At 42.2% G+C, this 24,386-nt stretch overlaps 1 protein-coding gene across 2 annotated transcripts; it reads right to left on the bottom strand.

Annotated features, from left to right (window-relative positions):
- Positions 1-5,394: 5,394 nt before the first annotated feature.
- Positions 5,395-24,214, bottom strand: LOC106603166 (chromosome-associated kinesin KIF4). Of its 2 annotated transcripts, none has more exons than XM_014196475.3 (30): positions 23,933-24,214; positions 23,143-23,266; positions 22,402-22,516; positions 22,081-22,271; positions 21,739-21,837; positions 17,442-17,608; positions 17,124-17,218; positions 16,455-16,574; positions 15,632-15,807; positions 15,460-15,521; positions 12,721-12,853; positions 12,522-12,580; positions 12,321-12,426; positions 11,434-11,556; positions 11,029-11,202; positions 10,760-10,863; positions 10,379-10,523; positions 10,096-10,206; positions 9,898-9,981; positions 9,641-9,754; positions 9,220-9,375; positions 8,955-9,052; positions 8,105-8,234; positions 7,660-7,944; positions 7,370-7,447; positions 7,058-7,156; positions 6,733-6,900; positions 6,490-6,615; positions 6,261-6,383; positions 5,395-6,002 (listed from the first exon to the last, which is right to left on the bottom strand). In XM_014196475.3, exons 2-30 carry the CDS (start codon positions 23,263-23,265, stop codon positions 5,838-5,840), a joined length of 3,729 nt encoding a protein of 1,242 aa, XP_014051950.1. In that variant the 5' UTR covers position 23,266; positions 23,933-24,214; the 3' UTR covers positions 5,395-5,837. The 2 variants fall into 2 exon arrangements, with proteins under 2 accessions (XP_014051950.1, XP_014051951.1); XM_014196476.3 differs by having other exon boundaries at positions 6,261-6,380.
- Positions 24,215-24,386: the final 172 nt, after the last annotated feature.

Raw genomic sequence — 24,386 nt, 5'->3', positions numbered from 1 at the left:
GTGTTGTCGTTGTTACGAACTAGAGTCGGCGGGACAGGGACGGATCAGCTTTATATTGGGAAAGTGTCCTTATAATTTACCCAACAGATGACAACAGTAAGATCACAACACCCAAGACCCCTTCTATCATAGTGTACGTGAGAGTGACACCAAGGTCAGACAGTGACATGCTTGCCCTAAAAGTGTAGGTATACATCACTGCAGATGGCTAGCTGCCTGAGTCAGTCCTTAAAATGGAGGATGACAGCGAGGTTTCTCAGCGCTCAGCAGATAAAGACGCTCCAGGTTTGGAGAGAACACATGCAGAGCCCTCCAAACTGCTAGGCTGACGTAATTAACATCAGCTTGAAGCCCCCAATCCTTTTGCACCGTATTGCCCATCTTCATTTGAACTACTGTATATTGCAAATGGTTATTTGCGAGAGCAGCAAACTATATTTGCTACAATGAGCTGGCCACCCCCTAGTCCCAAAACAAATCATTGATAAGTTATTGGTATTTTTGGAAGTTTGTCTCATCTGTAGTCAGGTTAGAATCCTGATATGACTGTGTGATAGCCCAATGAAATGTTTCTACATGCACAAGTGATACATTAGCAAGATGATTGGAGTAGAATTGTACTCAATGAAGTATACACTGAGTTTACAAAACATGTCTTTCCATGACAGACTGACCAGGTGAATCCATGTGACAGCTATGATCCCTTATTGAAGTTATTTGTTAAATCTACTTCAATCAATGGAGATGAAGGAGAGGAGAGGGGTTAAAGGAGGATTTTAAGCCTTGATACAATTGAGACATGGATTGTGCATGTGTTTCATTCAGAGCGTGAATGGGCAAGACAAAAGATTTAAGTGCCTTTGAACTGGGTATGGTAGTACGTGCCAGGCGCACAGGTTTGTGACAAGTACTGCAACACTGCAGGGTTTTTCACACCCAACAGTTTCACGTCTGTATCAAGAATGGGCAACCACCCAAAGAACATCTAAAAAGAGGGAAGCTTGCAAGCCGAAGAACACCATCCCAAACGTGAAGCATGGGGGTGGCAGCGTCATGTTGTGGGGGTGTTTTGCTGCAGGAGGGACTGGTGCACTTCCCAAAATAGATGGCATCATGAGGAGGAAAATTACATGGATATATTGAAGCAACATCTCAAGACATCAGTCAGGAAGTTAAAGCTTGGTCGCAAATTTGTCTTCCAAATGGACAATAACCCCAAGCATTCTTCCAAAGTTGTGGCAAAATGGCTTAAGGACAACAAAGTCAAGGTATTGGAGTGGCCATCAGAAAGCCCTGACCTCAATCCCATAGAAAAGTTGTGGGCAGAACTAAAAAAAGCGTGTGCAAGCAAGGAGGCCTACAAACCTGACTCGGTTACACTAGCTGTCAGGAGGAATGGGCCAAAATTCACCCAACTTATTATGGGAAGCTTGTGGAAGGCTACCCGAAACATTTGACCCAAGTTAAACAACTTAAAGGCAATGCTACCAAATACTAATTGAGTGTAAACTTCTGACCCACTGGGAATGTGATGAAATAAATGAAAGCTGAAATAAATCATTCTCTACTATTATTCTGACCTTTCACATTCTTAAAATAAAAGTGATGATCCTAACTGACCTAAAACAAGGAATTTTTACTTGGATTAAATGTCAGGAATCGTGAAAAACTGAGTTTAAATGTATTTGGCCAAAGGTGTATGTAAACTTCCGACTTCAACTGTATATACACATTTGGAAGGTGACGCTTCGCCCCATTCTGATGTCTTGAGCGCTCTGGAGCAGGTTTTCATCAAGGATCTCTCTGTACTTTGCTCCGTTCATCTTTCCCTCAATCCTGCCACTGAAAAACATCCCCACAGCATGCTGCCACCACCATGCTTTACTGTAAAGATGGTGCCAGGTTTCCTCCAGATGTGACACTTGGCATTCAGGCCAAATAGTTCAATCTTGGTTTCATCAGACCAGAGAATCTTGTTTCTCATGGTGGTAGAATCTTTAGGTGCCTTTTGGCAAACACCAAGCGGGCTGTCATGTGTCTTTTACTGAGGAGTGGCTTCGGTCTGGCCACTCTACCATAAAGGCCTGATTGGTGAAGTGCTGCAGAGATGGGAGAACCTTTCAGAAGGACAACCATCTCCAAAGAGGAACTCTGGAGCTCTGTCAGAGTAACCATCGGGTTCTTGGTCACTAACTTGACTAAGGTCCTTCTCCCCCGATTGCTCAGTTTGGACGGGCGGCCAGCTCTAGGAAGTTTTGGTGGTTCCAAACTTCTTCCATTTAAGAATGATGGAGGCCACTGTGTTCTTGAGGACCTTCAATGCTGCAGACATTTTTTGGTACCCTTCCCCAAAGTCCTGTCTTGGAGCTCTATGGACAATTCCTTCGACCCTAAGGCTTGGTTTTTGCTGACATGCACTGTCAACTGTGGGCCCTTATGTAGACAGGTGTGTGCCTTTCCAAATCATGTCCAGTCAATTTAATTTACCACAGGTGGACTCCAATCAAGTTGTACCAACATCTCAAGGATGATCAATGGAAACAGGATGCACCTGAGCTCAATTTCGAGTTAAAGGGTCTGAATACTTAAGTAAATATAGTATGTTTGTTATTTTTAATACATTTGCAAACTTTTCTAAAAACCTGTTTTTGCTTTGTCATTATGGGGTATTGTCGATTTGAGGATAAAAAAAAAATAATCAATTTTATAATAAGGCTGTAAAGTAACAAAATATGGAAAAAGTCAAGGGGTCTGAATATTTTCCGAAGGCACCTTATATTGTCCCATAAAATAATCTGTACTACACCTAGAATTTCTTCCCTATGTGGAAGATAGGTGAATTGCAACAGTACTAGGCTGCATTCAAAACAAAATCTTCCCCATATATAAATTAATTTGGTGACCCATACCAAATCAAATCAAATGTATTTATATAGCCCTTCTTACATCAGCTGATGTCTCAAAGTGCTGTACAGAAACCCAGTCTAAAACCCCAAACAGCAAACAATGCAGGTGTAGAAGCACGGTGGCTAGGAAAAACTCCCTAGAAAGGCCAAAACCTAGGAAGAAACCTAGAGAGGAACCAGGCTATGAGGGGTGGCCAGTCCTCTTCTGGCTGTGCCAGGTGGAGATTATAACAGCACATGGCCAAGATGTTCAAATGTTCATAAATGACCAGCATGGTCAAATAATAATAATCATAGTAGTTGTCGAGGGTACAACAAGTCAGCAACTCAAGAGTAAGTGTCAGTTGGCTTTTTCATAGCCAATCTTTGAGAGTATCTCTACCGCTCCTGCTGTCTCTAGAGAGTTGAAAACAGCAGTTCTGGGACAGGTAGCACGTCCGGTGAACAGGTCAGGGTTCCAGCAGGTCTGGGACAGGTAGCACGTCCAGTGAACAGGTCAGGGTTCCAGCAGGTCTGGGACAGGTAGCACGTCCGGTGAACAGGTCAGGGTTCCAGCAGGTCTGGGACAGGTAGCACATCCACTGATTTAGAGGGTGGCCAAAATTGTCCATCTCCCAGAAATGATTTAATGTGACGCATTTCATCACGGAAAACAATGATTGTCCCAGGAGATACAGGTTCAACATTTTGGGGTATTTAAACAGTTAAAAGTATTCTCCTGTAGGCATTGTTGGTCTCTTGCATGCAGTTGAAATGGCAGCATTCGCCACATTCCAGGAAAGTACAGTTGATTTAATGGTGCCTGCCTGAGGCATCTTTTAACAGTTGGACAGCTGCACCGAGGTAGTTTGATAAACACCAGATTGTGAACGTGACAGATAGCATTCAGATTTCATGTATTGTCCTCAAATTGGAAAGAGGATTACCTGACAGTAAACAATTATTTGTTCTGCATTACTTGTCATACGAAAAAGAGTTAGAATTTATCCACACTTGTAGAAGTGTGGATAAAGTAAGCTGTATATAGAAATGACTTCCAATAACATTACAATATGCACTTGTGATCTATGTAACAGGCTCAAATATGGTTGTAATGGTGAACATTTCTGACATTAAAGGGTAAGACAAGGCAGCAAGAAACATTAGCTGTCTAGATGATGTGAGCAACAGGCCTCCAAGTACTCTTAATTTGAAACTAATTTCGTCCATTAGGCATATGCCCCCACAGATATGAGTCATACATCTAATCTCTTCAAAGGCTGAGGGGCATGGTCCTCAATAACAATAGAGACCCAGACAGTTGGGTCATTAGATTAAATTTTTTCCCCCCACACCTGACTAAATTAAAGCACTTTACTCAGCAACATGTTGGCGACAACATTTCCGTATCTGGCAACCTCTGGCAGCATTTACACATGCTGCCCCATTATGGGCAAAAGAGCTGATCTGATTGGTGTAAAGACCAATTGTTGGAAAAAGATCAGAATTGGGCTGCCTGTGTAAACGCAGCCTCAGAGGCACCCTGTCAACCAATTCAGACTGATCATGGTGACAACTACCTCCATATTTCAATTGAGCTCCTTTAATACTGATGTGTATACAAAACATGATAAAATAGCATGTCTGAAAATATTTAGATCACAATTAAAGCATGCTTGGCACGGTCAGATAGACACTACCAACCAATAGTATTCCAAAGACACCGTCTGATGCTAAATTATGTGCCTCAGCAGTTCGCACTGTTGGCAACCTTCAGTAGAGGAATGCCTTCTTGCCATTTCCAGATATAAATCCAAATGGTTGACTGGCTGCACAGCCTCATCGGCATTCATATATTCAGGTCAGAGAAGTAATCACATCAGAACTTAGAACTCGTTTGAATTTTCTGCAAACACTGACTGCATAATAAAAATCAGCTCTCCCTCATTCGCTCAACCAAGAGCCATGTACAGATGCAACACAAACCTCACTATAAATTGCCTTCTGTCACCCATCAGATAGAACATATGGCTAGGTAGGCATAAACAGTCAGATAACACACTGCAATATTGGATGAGCAGAAGGAAACTCAATGCAAAAATACAGCCAAATAAAACGTAAGAGTATTTGGGCTGTGTATAACCAGGGCACAGTTATTTTTGTTGTCGCTTTAAAATGTTTCCAGACCTCTATCATCCAAATCACCCTGGGCCATTATCTATTTCAGCGTAAGGTTTGAAGTGCTCTCAGACGCCATTTTGAATTTGGACCAAAGCTGCACCTCTATACAACCACATTGCTTTGACTGAGTCTTAAAATGGCAGCAGTTCAGAGTGGATGTCATGTTGACTATGGACTGTAGCATTAAAAAGGTTGGGAGCCGAGTGAAAACACTGCAATAGTCTTCAAATGGGAAGACTAACGACAACATTACAATGCTGATCCAGAATCCTTCATACTGAAAGGGTGATCATTGGACTGGACTGATTAAAGAATGAGATTTATTAACTATAGGACAAATAATCATGAATTATTTATTATGGATAACAATAAAAAAATAGTATTAAAAAATGATGAATTCCTATTGATAGAAAATCCATTACATACAACCTATTAAACATTTACATTTCAAGTGACAAAATAATTCCCTTATATGATCAACATCAAATTAAATCAGCTTGTTAGTGCATTTCAGCCCTCATAATTAAGACATTTAAGTCAGTTCAGAGTAAGTGAATTTTCCAGTGCCCTCAGATTCAAACAGATAAAAGAGTGATGTCGAATTTAGAATCAATTGCTACACTTTATTACAAGGAATGTAGGAGTGGACATTTAAGACATTGAAAAAAAAAAGAATAACAAAAAACACTGACAAAAACAGATGAAAGGACTATCCTTTCGCAGGGGCTAAGTTCTTGCATGATTTGTCTATACTAGCTTCCTTTGCCCACCTCAAGACTCTTCCCTGATGGGCGTACATCCAGAGAAAAAGCTGTTCTGGAAGCTAGTAAGGGCTCGTTTCTTCTTCTTCAAGAAGCTGGCTGTGCTCCTCTCTTCATCTTCATCATCTTCTTCCTCCTCCTCCTCCTCAGCAGAGACAGAAGTCTTCCTCACAAGCTATAAGAATAAAGCAAGGAAAAATCTATTTTCAGCACTCTAAATAAGGACATGATCTGAAATACCCAATACCCACTTTAGGTGCAGCTCAGTGTAAAATAATATCACCACACCAGATTCATTACCAACTCAACCATAACACTACCCAAGGCACCTTGACGCTTAAACAGTACCCTTCTGGAAGAGAGTGTGATGAGTCTGTTAAGGGTATGATGTTACAACCATTGAGCCCATTGTTGATGGTATAGAGAAGCCTACCTTGGTGGGAGTGGCACAGGGTGGTTTAAAGAATGTGGTATCCCCAGAGCTAATGGCTGTGGGGTCTTGAAGAATAGAAACTGAATCTTTGGACCCATCATCTGTGACTTCGCTAGAGTCCTGCTTTTAGGAAGAGAGGGAAATGATTCTGAAAAATATGCACAAACAATGAAACATTCTATTGGATGTCGGGAGCTTATGTAGAATACAAGAGTATTTTTCAACTTACTGTACTGGACCTCGGGTTGCCGACGTTACGACACTTCTCATGGTCACATTGGCAGTTCTCCCCACAGGTCATATTTCCCTTACGGCACCGGCACAGCTTGTTGCCACAGCGACCCTTACAGGCACACTTAACAAATACGCAAACTTTTAACACTGCAAATGCATGATAATCGTGATCTGACCATCTCTAAAATGACAGTGTTGCCCATCTCACAAAATCATTTAATATAGACTAAGTTCTCACCCCTGTTGCCCTGGGTTTCTTGACGTTGGAGTTTCTGTTACGGCCTCTCTCATTCTTCTCAGGGCACCACTCATCCTCCTCCTCTGACTCGGAGACAGACTCCAGCTCCTCAATGTCGATGGCCATATTCAGGGGAGCCTTAGCTGCAGTGAAACGGTGACCTTTAGGCTGCAGGAGGTAAAGAACACCACCAGTGAGATGGTGCAACCTCCCAGCACTGGCCTAGGCCAGGGTCCGCTTCCCCTAGACTCATATAGGGGTAATCTTTCCTCTAACATTTGCATATGGAAATAGACAGTGGTAAGGAAGGATGTCAGTGGCTTACCTTTGGCGGGATGTACTCAAAGGAGTCGTCTGGGGACTGAGTGGATGCTGGCAGGACGTTCATCTGTTTCCCACTGGCCAACTGGAGCAGTGTTAGTTTCTGAGAACAGAACAAATGTTGCTTGATATGGACAGTTTCAACAAATAGTAGACCTTAATGTTTCAAAATATAATAACCTGTGCTTTTAGAGCAATGGGTGTGAGAAAAGCCATTTACAAATCGAATGAATAATAATGGTAACTATAGACCATTGTTCTTGTATATAGCTTTGAGTGTTATATTGTCCTTGTATATGCCCAGCTGTGTATTTACCTGTTTGTATTGTTCATTGTCATCCAACAGCCTCTGGTTTTGCTCATTTAATTTCTGCATCTTTTCAATCTCATCCTCCTGTAGAGACGGACATTATATTTGGAGGGGGTTAGAACCTTTATGCAGTTTTGGCTTCAACCTGAACACTCTGAGCTGAACTTTGAGTGCAGTCAACCTACATGGACAATGAGGATTACTAGTAGAAACAAGTGCATGTGACCTTACTGACTGTATGACCATTCCTATAACATGTCAGTGTGCACAGTAGCTGAGAGGACAGTGTGACAGACCTGGAACTTGAGACGCTGCAGAAGCTCGCTCTCCCGTTTGGAAGTCTCCTCCTCCTGCTTTTTCTCCACAGACTGTCTCTCTTTGCTCTGCAGCTGGCCCAGGAGGTACAGGACCTTCTCCTGGTGCATCTGCTCCAGCTCCACCAGGTGGTGCTGGTTCTCCATGTCCATGGTGGACATCAGCTTCCTCTCATCACACATAGTCTTCTGCAGGTCCAGCATGTTGCCCTTCTCCTGCTTCAGGTCACTCTCCAGCTTAGAACTGGCCGTTTTGGCAGACACCAACTGTGGAGCCGGTAACATTTTTGGTGGTCATGCATTTTGTCAGTAAACATTAGCTTACAAGGTAGGCTAATAGGCAGAGAATAACATGCTTTGAGACATTTCCAATTTGCTTTGTGAGACTAAAAAGCATGCAGTTCAACGATATGCGAATGTGTCTCACCTCTGACATGAGGACCTTGAGGGCACACTTGGCCTCCACTATAGTAGTGATGTTGTCCCAGCGTTGCTTCAACCGCCCCTCATTGTCTGCGTCCAAAACCTTCTGTTGTAGGTCAGCTATCTGGGCACTCCTAGGAGGAAATCCATGGAACAGCACATGTGGCCATGTACTGTTATAATCTCCACCCGGCACAGCCAGAAGAGGACTGGCCACTCCTCAGAGCCTGGTTCCTCTCTAGGTTTCTTCCTAGGTTTTGGCCTTTCTAGGGAGTTTTTCCTAGCCACCGTGCTTCTACATCTGCATTCATTGCTGTTTGGGGTTTTAGGCTGGGTTTCTGTATAGCACTTTGACATCAGCGGATGTAAAAAGGGCTTTATAAATACATTTGATTGATGTGAATGTGTGTCTATAAATGCACATGGATGTGATTCACTTGACCAAATGTAAATACTTGATCACATTTTATGCCAATCACATATCATTACTCTTCTGTCCTCATTAAAAGAACCGAGTTCTTAAGGACTTGCTTCTGGCAGCAGTCACAATATCCTATCAACAGGAACTAACAATGAACAGATGGGAAGGCGTAGGCTTTGGAAGGTGTGAAAAGCTTTGGAGCAATGCCTTACTATGACAACATTTCTCCAGGCAAGCAAAGGAGAAAATGGTCAGGAATACCCAATGACAGTGCAAAAATGCTTAGCATTGCAACTAAAAGACATGATCTGGGTACCCTTTTGTATGAAAAACACAAATGCATTAGCAATAAGGGGAGGTCAATGTGAGTGGAACTGAAGGAATCCCTCAGCTGTGGGAGGTGATGGGTAAGGTCTGTACTAGTCAGACTCACCTGAGGTTCATCTCTGTCTCCAGGTTGTCCACCTGTTTACTGAGAGATGCCTCCAGCTCTCCCTGACTCTCCAGCTCGGAGATGATGAGGGTCCGACGCTGTGAAAGTGTCGGGAGAGAGAACACACAATAACAACAGTTTAACTTCTGTAGAGAAACAGAGGCATAATTTCCTCATGTAGCCTAGCGGTGGAAATTCCACTGAATCCTCATTTAGTAAAAGCTCAGATTCTCATTGATCTCTTTAGGAGAGCAACTTCACTCACCCTGACTTTGGCAGCGGGCCGCTCCCCGGCCTCCATCTGCTGTTTGAGCTGGGAGATCTCCTCTGCCAGGATCTTCCTGTCCTCCAGCAGGTCCTGCAGGTGGCGCCGCGCCTCCCCTGTGCTCACCAGCACCTCCACTTCGTTCAGGAGCCAGGTCTGCTCACATACACACACACACACACATACGTACGTCAGATTCAGGTCACAGCATACATTACTCACTCGGTCATTGATACATGCATACACAGCGACAACACTCATTGAAACCACACAACCACTCAGACCACACAACGCAGATTCATTTAACACATTATGGTAATCGTTTCCTTTCTTGCAAACCAGGACCCCTCACACTCAAAACAGTTTCTCAAAGAACTCAGAGTACACCGACGCATACAGAATCAAACAAAGGTGACCAGACCTTCACTCTCCCGGCCGCTCCCTCCAGCCCTCTGTAATGGACGTCCTTTCGTTTCTCGGCCACCTCACTCCTCTTCTGCAGGGCATCCTTCAGACGCTTATTAGCTGCTGCAGCCTGAAGGTGAACACCCGCAGAATTTGAAATCTCTCCCCTCACTTCCAGCTAACAACCATTGAAGAATTGACACAAAACTTTTTCCTGGTCGATTAGGTCGGCAGATGAAAACAGAAGCACGGCGCACAAGACCCAGGCCTCACCTCCTCAGTTTTACGGCGCAGGACATTAGCCTGCTTCTGGAAGTCACTCTCAAGCTTCACCATCTGAAACTGACGTTTACGGTCCTGAGAGAGGTGAGATTTTTTTTTTTTTTTTTAAACAACAATCAATCTTAACCACATGGAAATGAATATGGTGAACAATGGGTCTTATGTATGGATTACGGACACACAACACACCTTCTCCTTGAGCTGAAACACCTCCTTGTCCTTCTTATTCTTCCACACTCTGAACTTCTCAGAGTCCTCCTTCATCTGCCTCATCAGCTGTACACGCTGACTCTTCATAGCCTACAGGGAAAGAGAGCAGACAAACAGGGACACCATCAACAACCCCGTCTTAGATTGCCATCGCAAGGCCCGAATTCAACTTTTTTAGATTGCAATGACTGTCGACTGAAAACCTCTTATTATCCTGAAATCCTGCTGATTAGGTCAGCCACTGGCAAGCACCCGGTCATACCTGGATCTCATGGTTGAGCTTGGCCACACTGCGGACAGAGGACTCTTTGAGCTTGAGGAGCTTGGACTGCTCCTGGAGCTTCTTCTTCATGTCTGTGATCTGACCCTCCAGCTCCTGCAGACGCTTCCTACGCTGCTCGCTCAGCCTGGTGGACAGATGGAGAGGGACAGAATAGAGACAGGGAAATTACTGATGACTCCATTGTAAATGCAGAGGAATGTTTATACTAAACATACAGTTGTGATTACACACCAAGCTCATGGCTCTTATGAAAGAGACTCTCACAACAGATAACTATCATATCAATTCAATACACAGCCTGAACATAAAGATGCTGTAATATCATCGTTTGAACCCCACCAATGAGGCCAGCTGCCTTACTTAGCCTGATTAACGTCCTTCTTGGCAGAGTGGAGAACCAGGATGAGGTCCTCCTTCTCCTTCTGCAGAGAGCCCACTGATGTCTGCAGACTCTTGATGTTATCCTGAAGGGGAACAGTCAATGAGGAGCTCCATCAGTTCAGTTTGAAGCAGACAGTCAAAAACGTCCCAAGTGGATAAGAATCAAAGTGCTGTGCTGGTGCTGCCTCCCCTGTTGCAGCCCTCTCAACCTCCATTACAGCCAACCCATATTTTCTCTTCAGTCCTACCTGGTGTTCAGTCTGCATAGGCTCCAGGTGGCTGTCGTTCTGGCACATCTTCCGGACAAACTCCTCCTTTAGAGCCAGAATGTTGTTGAGCTCAATCAGCTCCTTGGACATTTGGGCCTGGCGCAAGGCATGCTGGGTAGTGAAGCCCTCTGTAGAGTCTTTGTCAGCAGCAGCCTGTGTAGGGTGGGGGAAGAGGATGTATGCTTGTATGATAACAAAACACATTTGTTTCGTACAACATACCCATTGTACAAAACCTACAAACCCCATGTACAACAATACAAAAGACTCAGTGAAGATGCAATGACCCCAAAAACACATCTGGGTGTCTTCAGGAAACAGCAGCCTTGCAGAAGCGCATCTGTAGCACAGAGAGGGTTCTGCATTAGACGACCATAGACTTACAGAAAGTGAACCATCAGTTGGGATTTCGTTGCAGCTGCCAGACACATGAGGGCTGTCATCTCCTTCAGCCCCACAGTCTGCAGCCAACGCCTCAATGGTGGCAGCAAGGCCAGCACTCTCATCCTGGAGGAACAAGAGCACAGACATTATTACCCAGACACAATACAAAACAGCTTCTTATTAATGGACTGAAATATGGTGTAGGGAACTAAAATATCCAGCTGGTGTGTCTTTGCCATTGAAGTTAGTTTTATTTTTCAGGGTGATAATTACACAATGTCCCGGGGGTTAGGTTTTCAAATCAAATAACATTTTTATTTGTCACATATGCCGAATTCAAGGGGTGTAGACTTGACTGTTAAATGCTTGCTTACGAGCCCTTCCCAGCGATGCAGAGATAAAAAAGAATAAAGAGAAAAATAGTAACAAGAGGAATAAAATACAGAAGAATGAAGCTATATACAGTGCCTTGCAAAAGTATTCACCCCCTTGGCATTTTTCCTTTTTCGTTTTCTAACAACCTGGAATTAAAATAGATTTTTGGGGGATTTGCATTATATTGTCACTGGGGAATTTACTTCTGCCAGATGCCTTTTATGACATTTTTGTGCTGAAGACCATTGCGCAACATTTTTGCCTATTGAAGACCATTCAAAAAGCCTACAAAATAAAAACAAATCTACCAGGCCACTTCCTGGAAAATTCTGCGTCAATTTCATAGCGTATAAAGTAATGGCATTGAACAGCAACAGCTTAGCTACAATGGAATGCAGACAATTGTTTGATGTGCTTTGCTCGCTAAACATATAAAAGGGACTGAATGCAGTCAGTCATGCAGCAGTAGATCCAGCCTTGTGGTTTATTAGAGCTCCCTCGTCTGGCAGTACCTGGAGCTGCAGGATGACGTGCTGCAGATTCTGGATCACTTCCACATTCTCCTTCAGCTCCTGGTCCTCCAGAGTCTCCATCACCCTCTGCAGGTCCACTTTACACCTAAAAGAAAAGCATTACGTTTTAACAGAGAATTCTGGTGCCAATGACTTAAGGACAATGAAGACAATGGGCGTAACACATGAGTTCAGACTTACGCTGCATGCTGTTTCAACTCTTGCAGTTTGCTTTGCAGTTTTTCATTTGCTTGCTCTGTCTGGAGTGACAAAAAAGTATGGCACGTGACGATCATGGTAATATCTCAAAATATTCTAAACAGTCAGTCAGCGTTGCTGTGTGATGTTGGTATGGCCTGTGACAAGACAGACCTAGTTCAAGACCAGTGCAGGTCCTTACCATGATGATCCTCTCAAACATCAGGGCAGTCTGGCCTGCTGCCTCACTCAGCGCACGGCTCAGTTTGTTGTTCTCAACCTGCAGGGCACGGGTCCTCTCCAGAATCTTGGACACGTTCTCTGCTGGCTCAGTCCTTTTTCAGAGAAGGGATGGAAGGAGTGGGTGAGATACTTTCTGGTAGTATTTTTATATTTCTTTAACAAGGAAATTACCTTTAAGCTCCCAGAATCCAAGTTCGGTTAGTGCTATCTAAGACCCTTCATACATCCTTACCCTAAACCTAACCATAGCCCTCATCTAACCTTAGTGCATTTTAAAATGCACTATCAAATGGGGTAATATGTCCCAAGGATCCTAGATCGCAAGGACCATTGGATGTTCATTTTGCCATTCAAAGGTTTAAAGACTCTTTGGCTGAATAGATGGATAGAGAACTGAGGACATACAGTTGAAGTCGGAAGTTTACATACCGTAATTTCCGGACTATTGAGCGCACCTGAATATAAGCCGCACCTACTGAATTAAAAAATGTATATATTTTGAACATAAATAAGCCGCACGTCTATAAGCCGCAGGTGCCTACCGGTACATTGAAACAAATTAACTTTACACAGGCTTTAACGAAACACGGCTTGTAACAAAAAAATACAAAATTAGCAGTAAGCTTTAGTTGTCTTTTTGCACTGAGTCAATTCCTCACGCTGCTGTTTCCAACGTCTTATCGACTCATTAAGACCAAGCTCCCGTGCAGCAGCTCTATTTCCTTTTCCAACAGCCAGATCAATCGCCTTCAACTTGAAAGCTGCATCATATGCATTTCTCAGTGTCTTTGCCATGATGAGGGTGACAAAATTACTACCGTCATCAGAATGATGGGAAGTTTGAGAGCGCTCGATTTAATCTAAACCGTAAACAAAAAAGTTGTTTGACCTTAACCCGTTAGGCAATTTCATTGGTCTAATGAAAGCTTCATGCCGGCAAAAAAACTGAGCACGTCACAGAATGTGTTTTTTGATAAAAATAAAATTTGAAAGCGGGAAAAATCTATATATTAGCCGCGTCATTGTTTAAGCCACGAGGTTCAAAGCGTGGGAAAAAAGTTGCGGCTTATAGTCCGGAAATTACGGTACACCTTAGCCAACTACATTTAAACTGCGTTTTTCACAATTCCTTACATTTAATCCTAGTAAAAATTCCCTGTCTTAGGTCAGTTAGGATTCCCACTTTATTTTAAGAATGTGAAAATGTCAGAATAATAGAAGATACAATGATTTATTTCCGCTTTTATTTCTTTCATCACATTCCCAGTGGGTCAGAAGTTTACACACTCAATTAGTATTTGGTAGCATTGCCTTTAAATTGTTTAACTTGGGTCAAACGGTTCGGGTAGCCTTCCACAAGCGTCCCACAATAAGTTGGGTGAATGTTGGCCCATTCCTTCAGACAGAGCTGGTGTAACAGTCAGGTTTGTCAGCCTCCTTGCTCGCACACTTTTTCAATTCTGCCTACACATTTTCTATAGGATTGAGATCAGGGCTTTGTGATGGCCACTCCAATACCTTGACTTTGTTGTCCTTTTTGCCACAACTTTGGAAGACCCATTTGCGACCAAGCTTTAACTTCCTGACTGATGTCTTGAGATGTTGCTTCAATATATCCACATAATTCTCCCTCGTCATGATTCCATCTATTTTGTGAAGTGCACCAGTCCCTCCTGCAGCAAAGCACCCCCACAACATGATGCTGCCACACCCGTGCTCCACGGTTGGGATGGTGTTCTTTGGTTTGCAAGCCTCCCCCTTTTTCCTCCAAACATAACAATGGTCATTATGGCCAAACAGTTATATTTTTGTTTCATGACACCAGAGGACATTTCTCCAAAAAGTACAATCTTTGTCCCCATGTGCAGTTGCAAACCGTAGTCTGGCTTTTTTTAATGGAGGTTTTGGAGCAGTGGCTTCTTCCTTGCTGAGCGGCCTTTCAGGTTATGTCAATATAGGACTCTTTTTACTGTAGATATAAATACTTTTGTACCTGTTGCCTCCAGCATCTTCACAAGATCCTTTGCTGCTGTTCTAGGATTGATTTGCACTTTTCACACCAAAGTACGTTCATCTCTAAGAGACAGAACGCATCTCCTTTCTGAGCGGTTTGACGGCTGCGTGGTCCCATGGTGTTTATACTTGCATACTATTGTTTGTACAGATGATCGTGGTCCCTTCAGGCATTTGGAAATTGCTCCCAAGGATGAATCAGACTTGTGGAGGTCTACGATCTTTTTCCTGAGGTCTTTGCTGATTTCTTTAGATTTTCCCATGATGTCATGCAAAGAGGCACTGAGTTTGAAGGTAGGCCTTGAAATACATCCACAGGTACACCTCCAATTGACTCAAATTATGTCAATTAGCTTATCAGAAGCTTCTAAAGCCATGACATCATTTTCTGGAATTTTCCAAGCTGTTTAAAGGCAGTCAACTTAGTGCACGTAAACTTCTGACCCACTGGAATTGTGATACAGTGAATTATAAGTGAAATAATCTGTCTGTAAACAATTGTTGGAAAAAATTACTTGTGTCATGCACAAAGTAGATGTCCTAACCGACTTACCAAAACAATAGTTTGTTAACAATACATTTGTGGAGTGGTTGAAAAACAAGTTTTAATGACTCCAACCTAAGTGTATGTAAACTTCCGACTTCAACTGTATGTCAGTTGGGGAAATGATTTAGTAGTAATTACCCAGAAAGCACTGGTGCCACACCCCCACGTGCATGCAGAAGCATCACCTGTAGCTCCTGGACCTGTGTCCAAAAGAGGAAATATTCCATCAGAACATTGGACACTTGAATCATGTAAATGTAGGGTCGAATTGTAGGGTCACTTAGTACGGTGGTCAGTGGTCACTACCTACCTGCTGCTTCAGACGTTTCATTTCAGCAGCTCGAGGGTCCACGTTGACCACAGGCTTGTTTTTTATCTTGCGAGCTCTGTCAGCGTAACGCAACGTGTTGATGGTCTCCTCTATGTTGGAGTCTGCAGGGCTGACGCACGCTATCATTAAGGTGTGGCTGTTACCTCCCAAAGAATCTGTTGGAGAACGCAGGAATTGATTCTTTAATGCCCACTTTTAAACATGGAGTACAGCTATTCAGTCTCTAAATCTAAGAAACATTCAGGTTTTTGATGAATACGTCTTTGTGTTGAATGCCTTAGGGCAGGAGTCAGCAACAGGCGTCCAGCGAGTGAGTTTTAGGTATAATATATATTTTTTAAAGACTAAAATCACCAGGAATTCAGCTAAAATTTGTTTAATTAAAAAAAAAATCTGTTCCCAAGTATTCCCACACAACAACAAAAAAACATGTGATCGTGTCTCAATGTAATCAAGGTATAAAATGATTGTATTAGAAAACACAATCCCTTTTTGGGTCAATTTGCATTGTACAAATTATGTTCCGGCCCCCCGAACATCCGCTCCAACAAAACCAGCCTGTGGCTGAATCTAGCTGCCTACCTCTGCCTTAGGGTATACAACGTATGCATCTCGACTGTTCTCAGTCATCCGACTACCACAAGGCCTTGTAACACATCTTTATTATGTTCATTGTGCTTAAAAGCAAATCCTGAATTGATACCACTAGACCCAGAAAGAACATACATGGGCGGCAATGCCAGGATTTAGACTGCTCAACGACCACATCCCCCTGAACACATCCATCCCATTGAGCTCTCACCCTGCAGCAGGCGGGTTAGTTTGGAGTCCCTGTAGGGGACAAAGGTGCCTTTCTTGCTCTCGTCACCCAGGGCGCTGATCACATTCCCCAGGGAGAGCAGGCCTCGGTTGATGCTGATGCCTGGAGCAGACAGGAAGACAGCAGAGAGTCAATAAGGTTCTGATACCGAACTAACCACACAATGAATTAGAACTGGGACTGTCATTTAAAACACGTAGATTGTGCTAATAAATGGGCCGTAACAATACTAAAAAGGCAAAGCATGGTCAATCCGACGTCTGAAATGACCGTACAGCATTTACTGTGATGCAGCCTCTGCAGACGTTAGGGCTTTCATACTTCTTGTGCTTAGCGGAGCAGAGATAATGAAGGAAGTTGTCAAGGAAGTGAGTTTGTGTTTATACAGGATGTACCACCCCCCCACCTACTGTCAACCAATCATGTCAATGTGGAGCTATACTGAGCCATCCACATTGTTACAAAATTTGGGGCCCACGGCGATGCAGTACAGAGCTTGATTTGGTCTCTGCATGCCTCCGGAGGCTCTGCAATTGCGTCATACCCTCCATATGAAGCCTCGGACCACATTTTCCAATCAAGCAATAATTGGCTTCAAGCACACAGCTTACTGCTGTTTTCCAAAGTGTTAGCTTCTGGTAGTTGACTCACCTTCTTTCAGACGATCGCCCTCAGCTTTGGTTTTCTTTTGTCTCTCAGAGCCGGCCAGATCCACCAGGTGTAGCTTTGACACCACATTGTCAGATCTACAGACACACATTTAGAAACAGAACGGAAGAAATGAGGACAAATCAACTTACAACACACTTAAAACAAATTAGTTTCATTAACTATATCAGAGATTTGCATATGAAAAATGTGTATGCAGTGCTTTGCGTGTCGGATACATTCATGAACTGCAACGTTTCCTTGGGATGAAAATTAGAAAGTGAGACAGATCTATGGGAGAAAGCTAGAGAGAAGACTGACTTGTCTGCCCCTCTGCGCTGCTCCAGGGTGATGGTGAAGATGGCATGGGAGCGAGACGAGGCAGCATTCATGGCAGTGGAGCCCACAGTACGGGCTGAGTTCCCCAGCTCCAAGCAGCCCACCATCTCATTGGCAGAGAACACCTCCCTCTCAGTCAGGCCCACAATCTAAGATAGGGAGAATGGGTTAAACATACAGTACAGCCAAAAGATAGGACACACCTACTGATTCAAGGATTTTTCTTTTTACTATTTTCTACATTGCAAAATAAAAGACATCAAAACTAAGATTATAACACATGTGATCATGTTGTAAGCAAAAGTGTTAAATCATAATATACTGCTCAAAAAAATAAATGGAACACTTAAACACCACAATGTAACGCCAAGTCAATCACACTTCTGTGAAATCAAACTGTCCACTTAGGAAGCAACACTGATTGACAATAAATTTCACATGCTGTTGTGCAAATGGAATAGACAACAGGTGGAAATTATAGGCAATTAGCAAGACACCCCCAATAAAGGAGTGGTTCTGCAGGTGGTAACCACAGACCACTTCTTAGTTCCTATGCTTCCTGGCTGATGTTTTGGTCACTTTTGAATGCTGGCGGTGCTTTCACTCTAGTGGTAGCATGAGACGGAGTCTACAACCCACACAAGTGGCTCAGGTAGTGCAGCTCATCCAGGATGGCACGTCAATGCGAGCTGTGGCAAGAAGGTTTGCTGTGTCTGTCAGCGTAGTGTCCAGAGCATGGAGGCGCTACCAGTACCATTGGAAATAAAACACTTTGTTTGTAGAAATGTTAAAGTAATGTAGGAGAATAACACAATAGATATGGTAGGAGAAAATCCAAAGAAAAACCAAACCGATTTTTTTCTTTTGAGAGGGAGACCATCCTCTTAGAATGACAAGTATAAGGTCATATTGAAAATTAGCTCCCTGGATGCAATTCCTATCGCTTCCACAGGGTGTCAGCAGTCTTTTTCAGGCTTGTAACTTCCAAAACAAATAAGAAATATCCGTTTTAGTAAAGGGAAATTTGTGTTTTCCCGCACCATGATGACAGGACGCACCTGCTAAAAATCGGTTTCCTATTTAACATATTTCTTTCCGTACTAAATATTATAGTATCTGAGGAGTAAATAGAAACATTTTGACTTGTTAAAACAAAGTTTAGGGGTATATTTTCAGATTCCTTTCTCTGCATGTTAGAATGAGTGGATTACTCAAATCGATGGCGCCAACTAAACAGACTTTTTGGGATATAAAGAAGGATTTTATCTAACAAAACAACATGTTATAGCTGGGACCCTTTGGATGACAAATCAGAGGAAGATTCTCAAAAAGTAAGTGAATATTTAATCGCTATTTGTGAATTTATGAAACCTGTGCCGGTGGGAAAATATTTTGATGTGGGGCGCCGTATTGAAACAATCGCATGGCATGTTTTCGCTGTAATAGCTACTGTAAATCGGACAGTGCAGTTAGATTAACAAGAATTTAAGCTTTCAACCGATATAAGACACTTATGTACCTAACTGTTTAATATCCATAATTTCTATGATTATTTATTTGAATTGCGCACCCTCCAGTTTCAACAGAAGTTGTCCCGCTAGCGGGATGCCTATCCCTAGGACATTAAAGTCAGTCTATTCGTAAAATTAAGAACTTTGAAAGTTTCTTCAAGTGTAGTCGCAAAAACCATCAAGAGCTGTGATGAAACTGGCTTTCATGAGGACCGCTACAGGAAAGGAAGATCCAGAGTTACCATTGCTGCAGAGGAAAAGTTCAGAGTTAACAGCACCTCAGATTGCAGCCCAAATAAATGCTTCAGAGAGTTTAACAGACACATCTCAACATCAATTGTTCAGAGGAGACTGCGTGAATCAGGCATTCATGGTCGAATTCCTGCAAAGAAACCACTACTAAAGGACACCAATAAGAAGAAGAGACTTGCTTGGGCCAAGAAACACGAGCAATGGACATTAGACCGGTGGAAATCTGTCCTTTGGTCTGATGAGTCCAACTTTTAGATTTTTGTTTTCAACCGCCGTGTCTTTGTGAGAGGCAGAGTAGGTGAATGGATGATCTCTGCATGTGTGGTTCCCACCGTGAAGCATGGAGGTGGTGGTGTGATGGTGCTTTGCTTGTGCCACGGTCTGTGATTTATTTAGAATTCAAGGCACACTTAACCAGCATGGCTACCACAACAATCTGCAGCGATACGCAATCCCATCTGGTTTTCACTTAGTTGGACTATCATAGGTTTTCAACAGGACAATGACCCAAAACACACCTCCAGGCTGTGTAAGGCTATTTTTACCAAGGAGAGTGATGCAATGCTGCATCAGATGACCTGGCCTGCACAATCCCCCAACCTCAAACCAATTGAAATGTTTTGGGATGAGTTGGAACACAGAGTGAAGGAAAAGCAGCCAACAAGTGCTCAGCATATGTGGGAACTCCTTCAAGACTGTTGGAAAAGCATTCCAGGTCATGCTAGTTGAGAGAATGCCAAGAGTGTGCAAAGCTGTTATCAAGGCAAAAGATGGCTACTTTGAAGAATCTCAAATATATTTTGATTTGTTTAACACTTTTTTGGTTACTACATGAATCCAAGTGTTATTTCATAGTTTTGATGTTGTCACTATTATTCTACAATGTAGAAAATAGTAAAATAAAGAAAAACCCTAGAATGAGTAGGTGTGTCCAAACTTGACTGGTACTGTACATTCTAGAGGTCAACCGATTAATTAGGGCCGATTTCAAGTTTTCATAACAATCGGTAATCTGCATTTTTGGATGACGATTATGGCCGATTACATTCCACGAGGAGCCTGCATGGCAGGCTGACCACCTGTTACACGAGTGCAGCAATGAGCCAAGGTAAGTTGCTAGCTAGCATTAAACTTAAAAAAAACAATGAAATCTTAACATAATCACTAGTTAACTACACATGGTTGATGATATTACTAGTTTAACTAGCTTGTCCTGCCTTGCAAATAATCAATGCGGTGCCTATTAATTTATCATCAATTCACAGCCTACTTCGCCAAACGGGTGATGATTTAACAAGCGCATTCGCAAAAAAACACTGTTGTTGCACCAATGTACCTAACCATAAACATCAATGCCTTTCCTAAAATCAATACACAAGTATATATTTTAAAACCTCCATATTTAGTTAATATTGCCTGCTAACATGAATTTATTTTAACTAGGGAAATTGTGTCACTTCTCTTGCGTACTGTGCAAGCAGTTTGGGCTGCCTGGCTCGTTGCGAACTGTGCCAAGACCATTTCTTCCTAACAAAGATCGTAATTAATTTGCCAGAATTTTATATAATGATGACATAACATTGAAGGTTGTGCAATGTAACAGCAATATTTAGACTTAGGTATGCCAGCCGTTAAATAAAATAGGGAACGGTTCCGTATTTCACTGAAAGAATACATTTTTGTTTTCAAAATGATAAGTTTCCGGATTCGACCATATTAATGACCTAAGGCTCGTATTTCTGTGTGTTTATTATATTATAATTAAGTCTATGATTTGATATTTGACTGAGCGGTGGTAGGCAGCAGCAGGCTCGTAAGCATTCATTCAAACAGCACTTTCCTGTGTTTGCCAACAGCTCTTAGCAATGCTTGAAGCACAGCGCTGTTTATGACTTCAAGCCTATCAACTCCTGAGATTAGGCTGGCAATACTATAGTGCCTATAAGAACATCCAATAGTCAAAGATCTATGAAATACAAATGGTATAGAGAGAAATAGTCCTATAACTCCTACAACCTAAAACTTCTAAACTGGGAATATTGAAGACTCATGTTAAAAGGAACCACCACCTTTCATATGTTCTCATGTTCTGAGCAAGGAACTGAAACATTAGCTTTTTTACATGGCACATATTGCACTTTTACTTTCTTCTCCAACACGGTTTAAATAATGCATAAACAAAATTGAACATGTTTCATTATTTATTTGAGACTAAATAGATTTTTATTTATATATTATATTAAGTTAAAAAAAAATTAAAGTGTCCATTCAGTATTGTTGTAATTGTCATAATTACAAATATGTTAAAAAAAATCTAATTTATTTCTTTTTTTAAATTTGGCCGATTAATCGGTATCGGCTTTTTTTGGTCCTCCAATAATCGTTATCGGCGTTGAAAAATCATAGTCGGTCGACCTCTAGTACATTCCCCCAAACAGTCCTTTTAAAACAAGTACATTTAACACGTTTCAAACATATTTAGCAACATTTTCAACTGTAAAAGACCGTTCACACACCTTTATGCCTTCCTTGGGGTCCTCCCGAATGTTGATGTTTGATGGTTTATCTTTGGATACCGATGGACAGAGCAAGTCCAGGATGTCTTCATTGTATATCTATGGCACATAAAATTAAGACAAAACGTTACAGAAAAACACGCCCAGGATCCTTCCAGACACAAAGAAATGTATTTCTTCAATAATCCGAATCCCGTCTTTTTAAGCATCACGATTCCCTGTTTTGAGTTTCCGAGAAGAGGAATGTACCGGTAACAATGATTGTTTTGTCCATTATCACAGTAAAAACATGCATTGTCTTGTGACAATCATGATGAATAATGCACAGAGGTTCCCACACACCTCCAGGTAAGACACTGCCAGAGAGAATTCACAATCTGTATGCTTCTCTCTTTCCTGGAAGATCATTCTGACCACCCTGGGGATGACTCCGACGGTGGGCTCATTCTCTTGGGCCGACGTATAGGTTCCTCCCATAGAAAAGGTCTTCCCTGAACCCGTCTGTCCATACGCAAGCACAGTAGCATGATAGCCTGAAAAGAAGAGTAGAAACATTATACATTCAGCTTATTGATTCCATTCCATTTTGCCCATACCCATAGAACCAGTATTGGTTCTATAGGCAACCCTGTGTGAAAGTTTAAAAAAAATTCCCCCCTGTACCTTTGAAAAGACCACACAACAACGGTGAAACAGCACTGTTGAAGACTTCCTCTTGTTCAGTTGTAGGATCAAAAACATAATCGTACGTGAACGCCTTTTCAATGCCAACAATCACCTGCAAGAGAGAAGAATTATAATAGACTACAATTGCCCTTATGGAATTGAATCGATAAAACATCAGGCTAAGTGTTGCAGATGGCTAGTTGCAGAAGCTTCCATAACCTAGCATCCTCGATCAACCACACCAAAACTAGTTGGTTTCACCAAAATACGTTTCCTGTAAACAGAAGCATATCAAAATATGTAGGAAACAATACTTACTATTTTCTGGTTGCATGTGTCTTTTGTTATCAAATAAGTGTTTAAAACATGTTTTTATCCAGGGTGTTCCATTTTCCACCTGTGGGCTGCCATTGTAGTCACGCGAGAGTAAACGTATAATAAAAGCGTATAATCTCTACTTCTACAGGCTGAAAATGGAAGACCCTGGGTAAAAACGTGTTTTAAACACTTATTTGACAGTGAAGGACACAATCAACCAGACAAATCGAATTGTTCCTAGAGATATTGGAAATGTCTCAACCAGAAACATTATTTTGGTGAAACCAAATAGTTTAGGTTTGGTTGATTAACGACGCCAGGCTATAGAAGCTCCGCAACAAACAATCTGTAAACAATGTCTCGTTGCGGGACGAAGCAATGCCAAGTGCTGTGTTATGTCTTGTAGAATTGATTGTTGACCTGTGGATCCCCTGGCACGAAGGTGAGACAGGTCTGGCAACCCTCGTTGATTTCTTTAGTAACCAAAGGTCGACACCGCAGGGCAACCCGCACGGGGATGGACTTATCATCCTCCTTTGTCATGCTGCGAAATCAGGTGATAGGTGACAGATGCATAAAAGGATTATGTAATGGACAGTGTGCCCAATATCAAATATCAAAGCAATGTTGTCATTAGGGGCGTCAGGTAGCCTCGTGGTTAGAGCGTTGGATCAGTAACCAAAAGGTTTCTAGATCGAATCCCCTAGCTGACAAGGTAAAAATCTGTCTTTCTACCCCTGAACAAGGCAACCCACTGTTCCTAGGCCGTAATTGTAAATACGAATTTGTTCTTAACGGACTTGCCTAGTTAAATAAATAAAACATTTGAAGGAAAAGGAAATCTTGAAAAAGTGCAGATCGGGAAAAAGATGTTTTCTGAAAATTACTTTTGCCTCATTGTAATTAATTAAAAAACAACTGATATCAGACGAGACAGGAAGCGACACGCCCTCGCTGGTAGACCGACCCACCCCGTTAAGAAGACCGGAACTTACTATTTGTGTTCAATGGTAAACGGCGTGTGAGTGTACTCTTTAAATTTATCCACCACCATCTTTGCTGATAGTACGGACGGTGAATTATAGCTAGTATGTAGCTAGTTAGCTTGATTGTAGTTGGTTACCTAACTAGTTAGCCATCTTGCCGATAGCTGAACCATCATTAATCATACCAAACACGTTTAGTAACCTATCTAGGGACGGTCACTTACCTTTTTTTGGGCTGGCAAGACGTTGGTCTTCACCCCTGCAATGAGCTAACAAACGTTCGCTAAAATGAGTTTGCCTCTAGCTTGGTAACTAGTCACCACTAACGTTAGTTAAATGTTTCTTAAAACTATATATTTTTTTAGAGGATAGAATAAGAACCGCATGTAACCACGCATCAGTTGACGTAATAAATATAGACGACTGAACGTTTTTCTTTCTTCAGAAGAACTTCAGTCGGTGCTTGTCATGGATCTCGTCTTGCCCGCCACTTTCAAATGTTCAGCTCCGCCTCCACTGACACGCGTTTGCGTCGCGAATGCTGTTGTTATGTGCCTGTTTCACGTTTCAAAATAAAAGTCTTACATATGCTAGAAATCTAATGTTAAAATTGCAGGCATTTATTTCCTATATAATGCAGTAATGTCAAGATATTAAAATATTCATATCTTATTTCAT

The sequence above is a fragment of the Salmo salar genome, chromosome 04 (genome assembly GCF_965601325.2).
Source record: "Salmo salar chromosome 04, fSalSal1, whole genome shotgun sequence".
In the NCBI taxonomy this organism is placed as follows: domain Eukaryota; kingdom Metazoa; phylum Chordata; class Actinopteri; order Salmoniformes; family Salmonidae; genus Salmo; species Salmo salar.
This window is presented reverse-complemented; position numbering and strand designations above follow the sequence as displayed.

Excerpts from the sequence above, each read along its gene's own strand:
- LOC106603166 (XM_014196475.3), bottom strand. The coding sequence starts at position 23,265 with ATGACAAAGGAGGATGATAAGTCCATCCCCGTGCGGGTTGCCCTGCGG. Across the intron at positions 12,427-12,521 it reads GAGTTGAAACAGCATGCAGC|GTGTAAAGTGGACCTGCAGA; the intron begins GTAAGTCTGAAC and ends CTTTTCTTTTAG. Across the intron at positions 7,157-7,369 it reads ACAATGAACAATACAAACAG|AAACTAACACTGCTCCAGTT; the intron begins GTAAATACACAG and ends TTCTGTTCTCAG.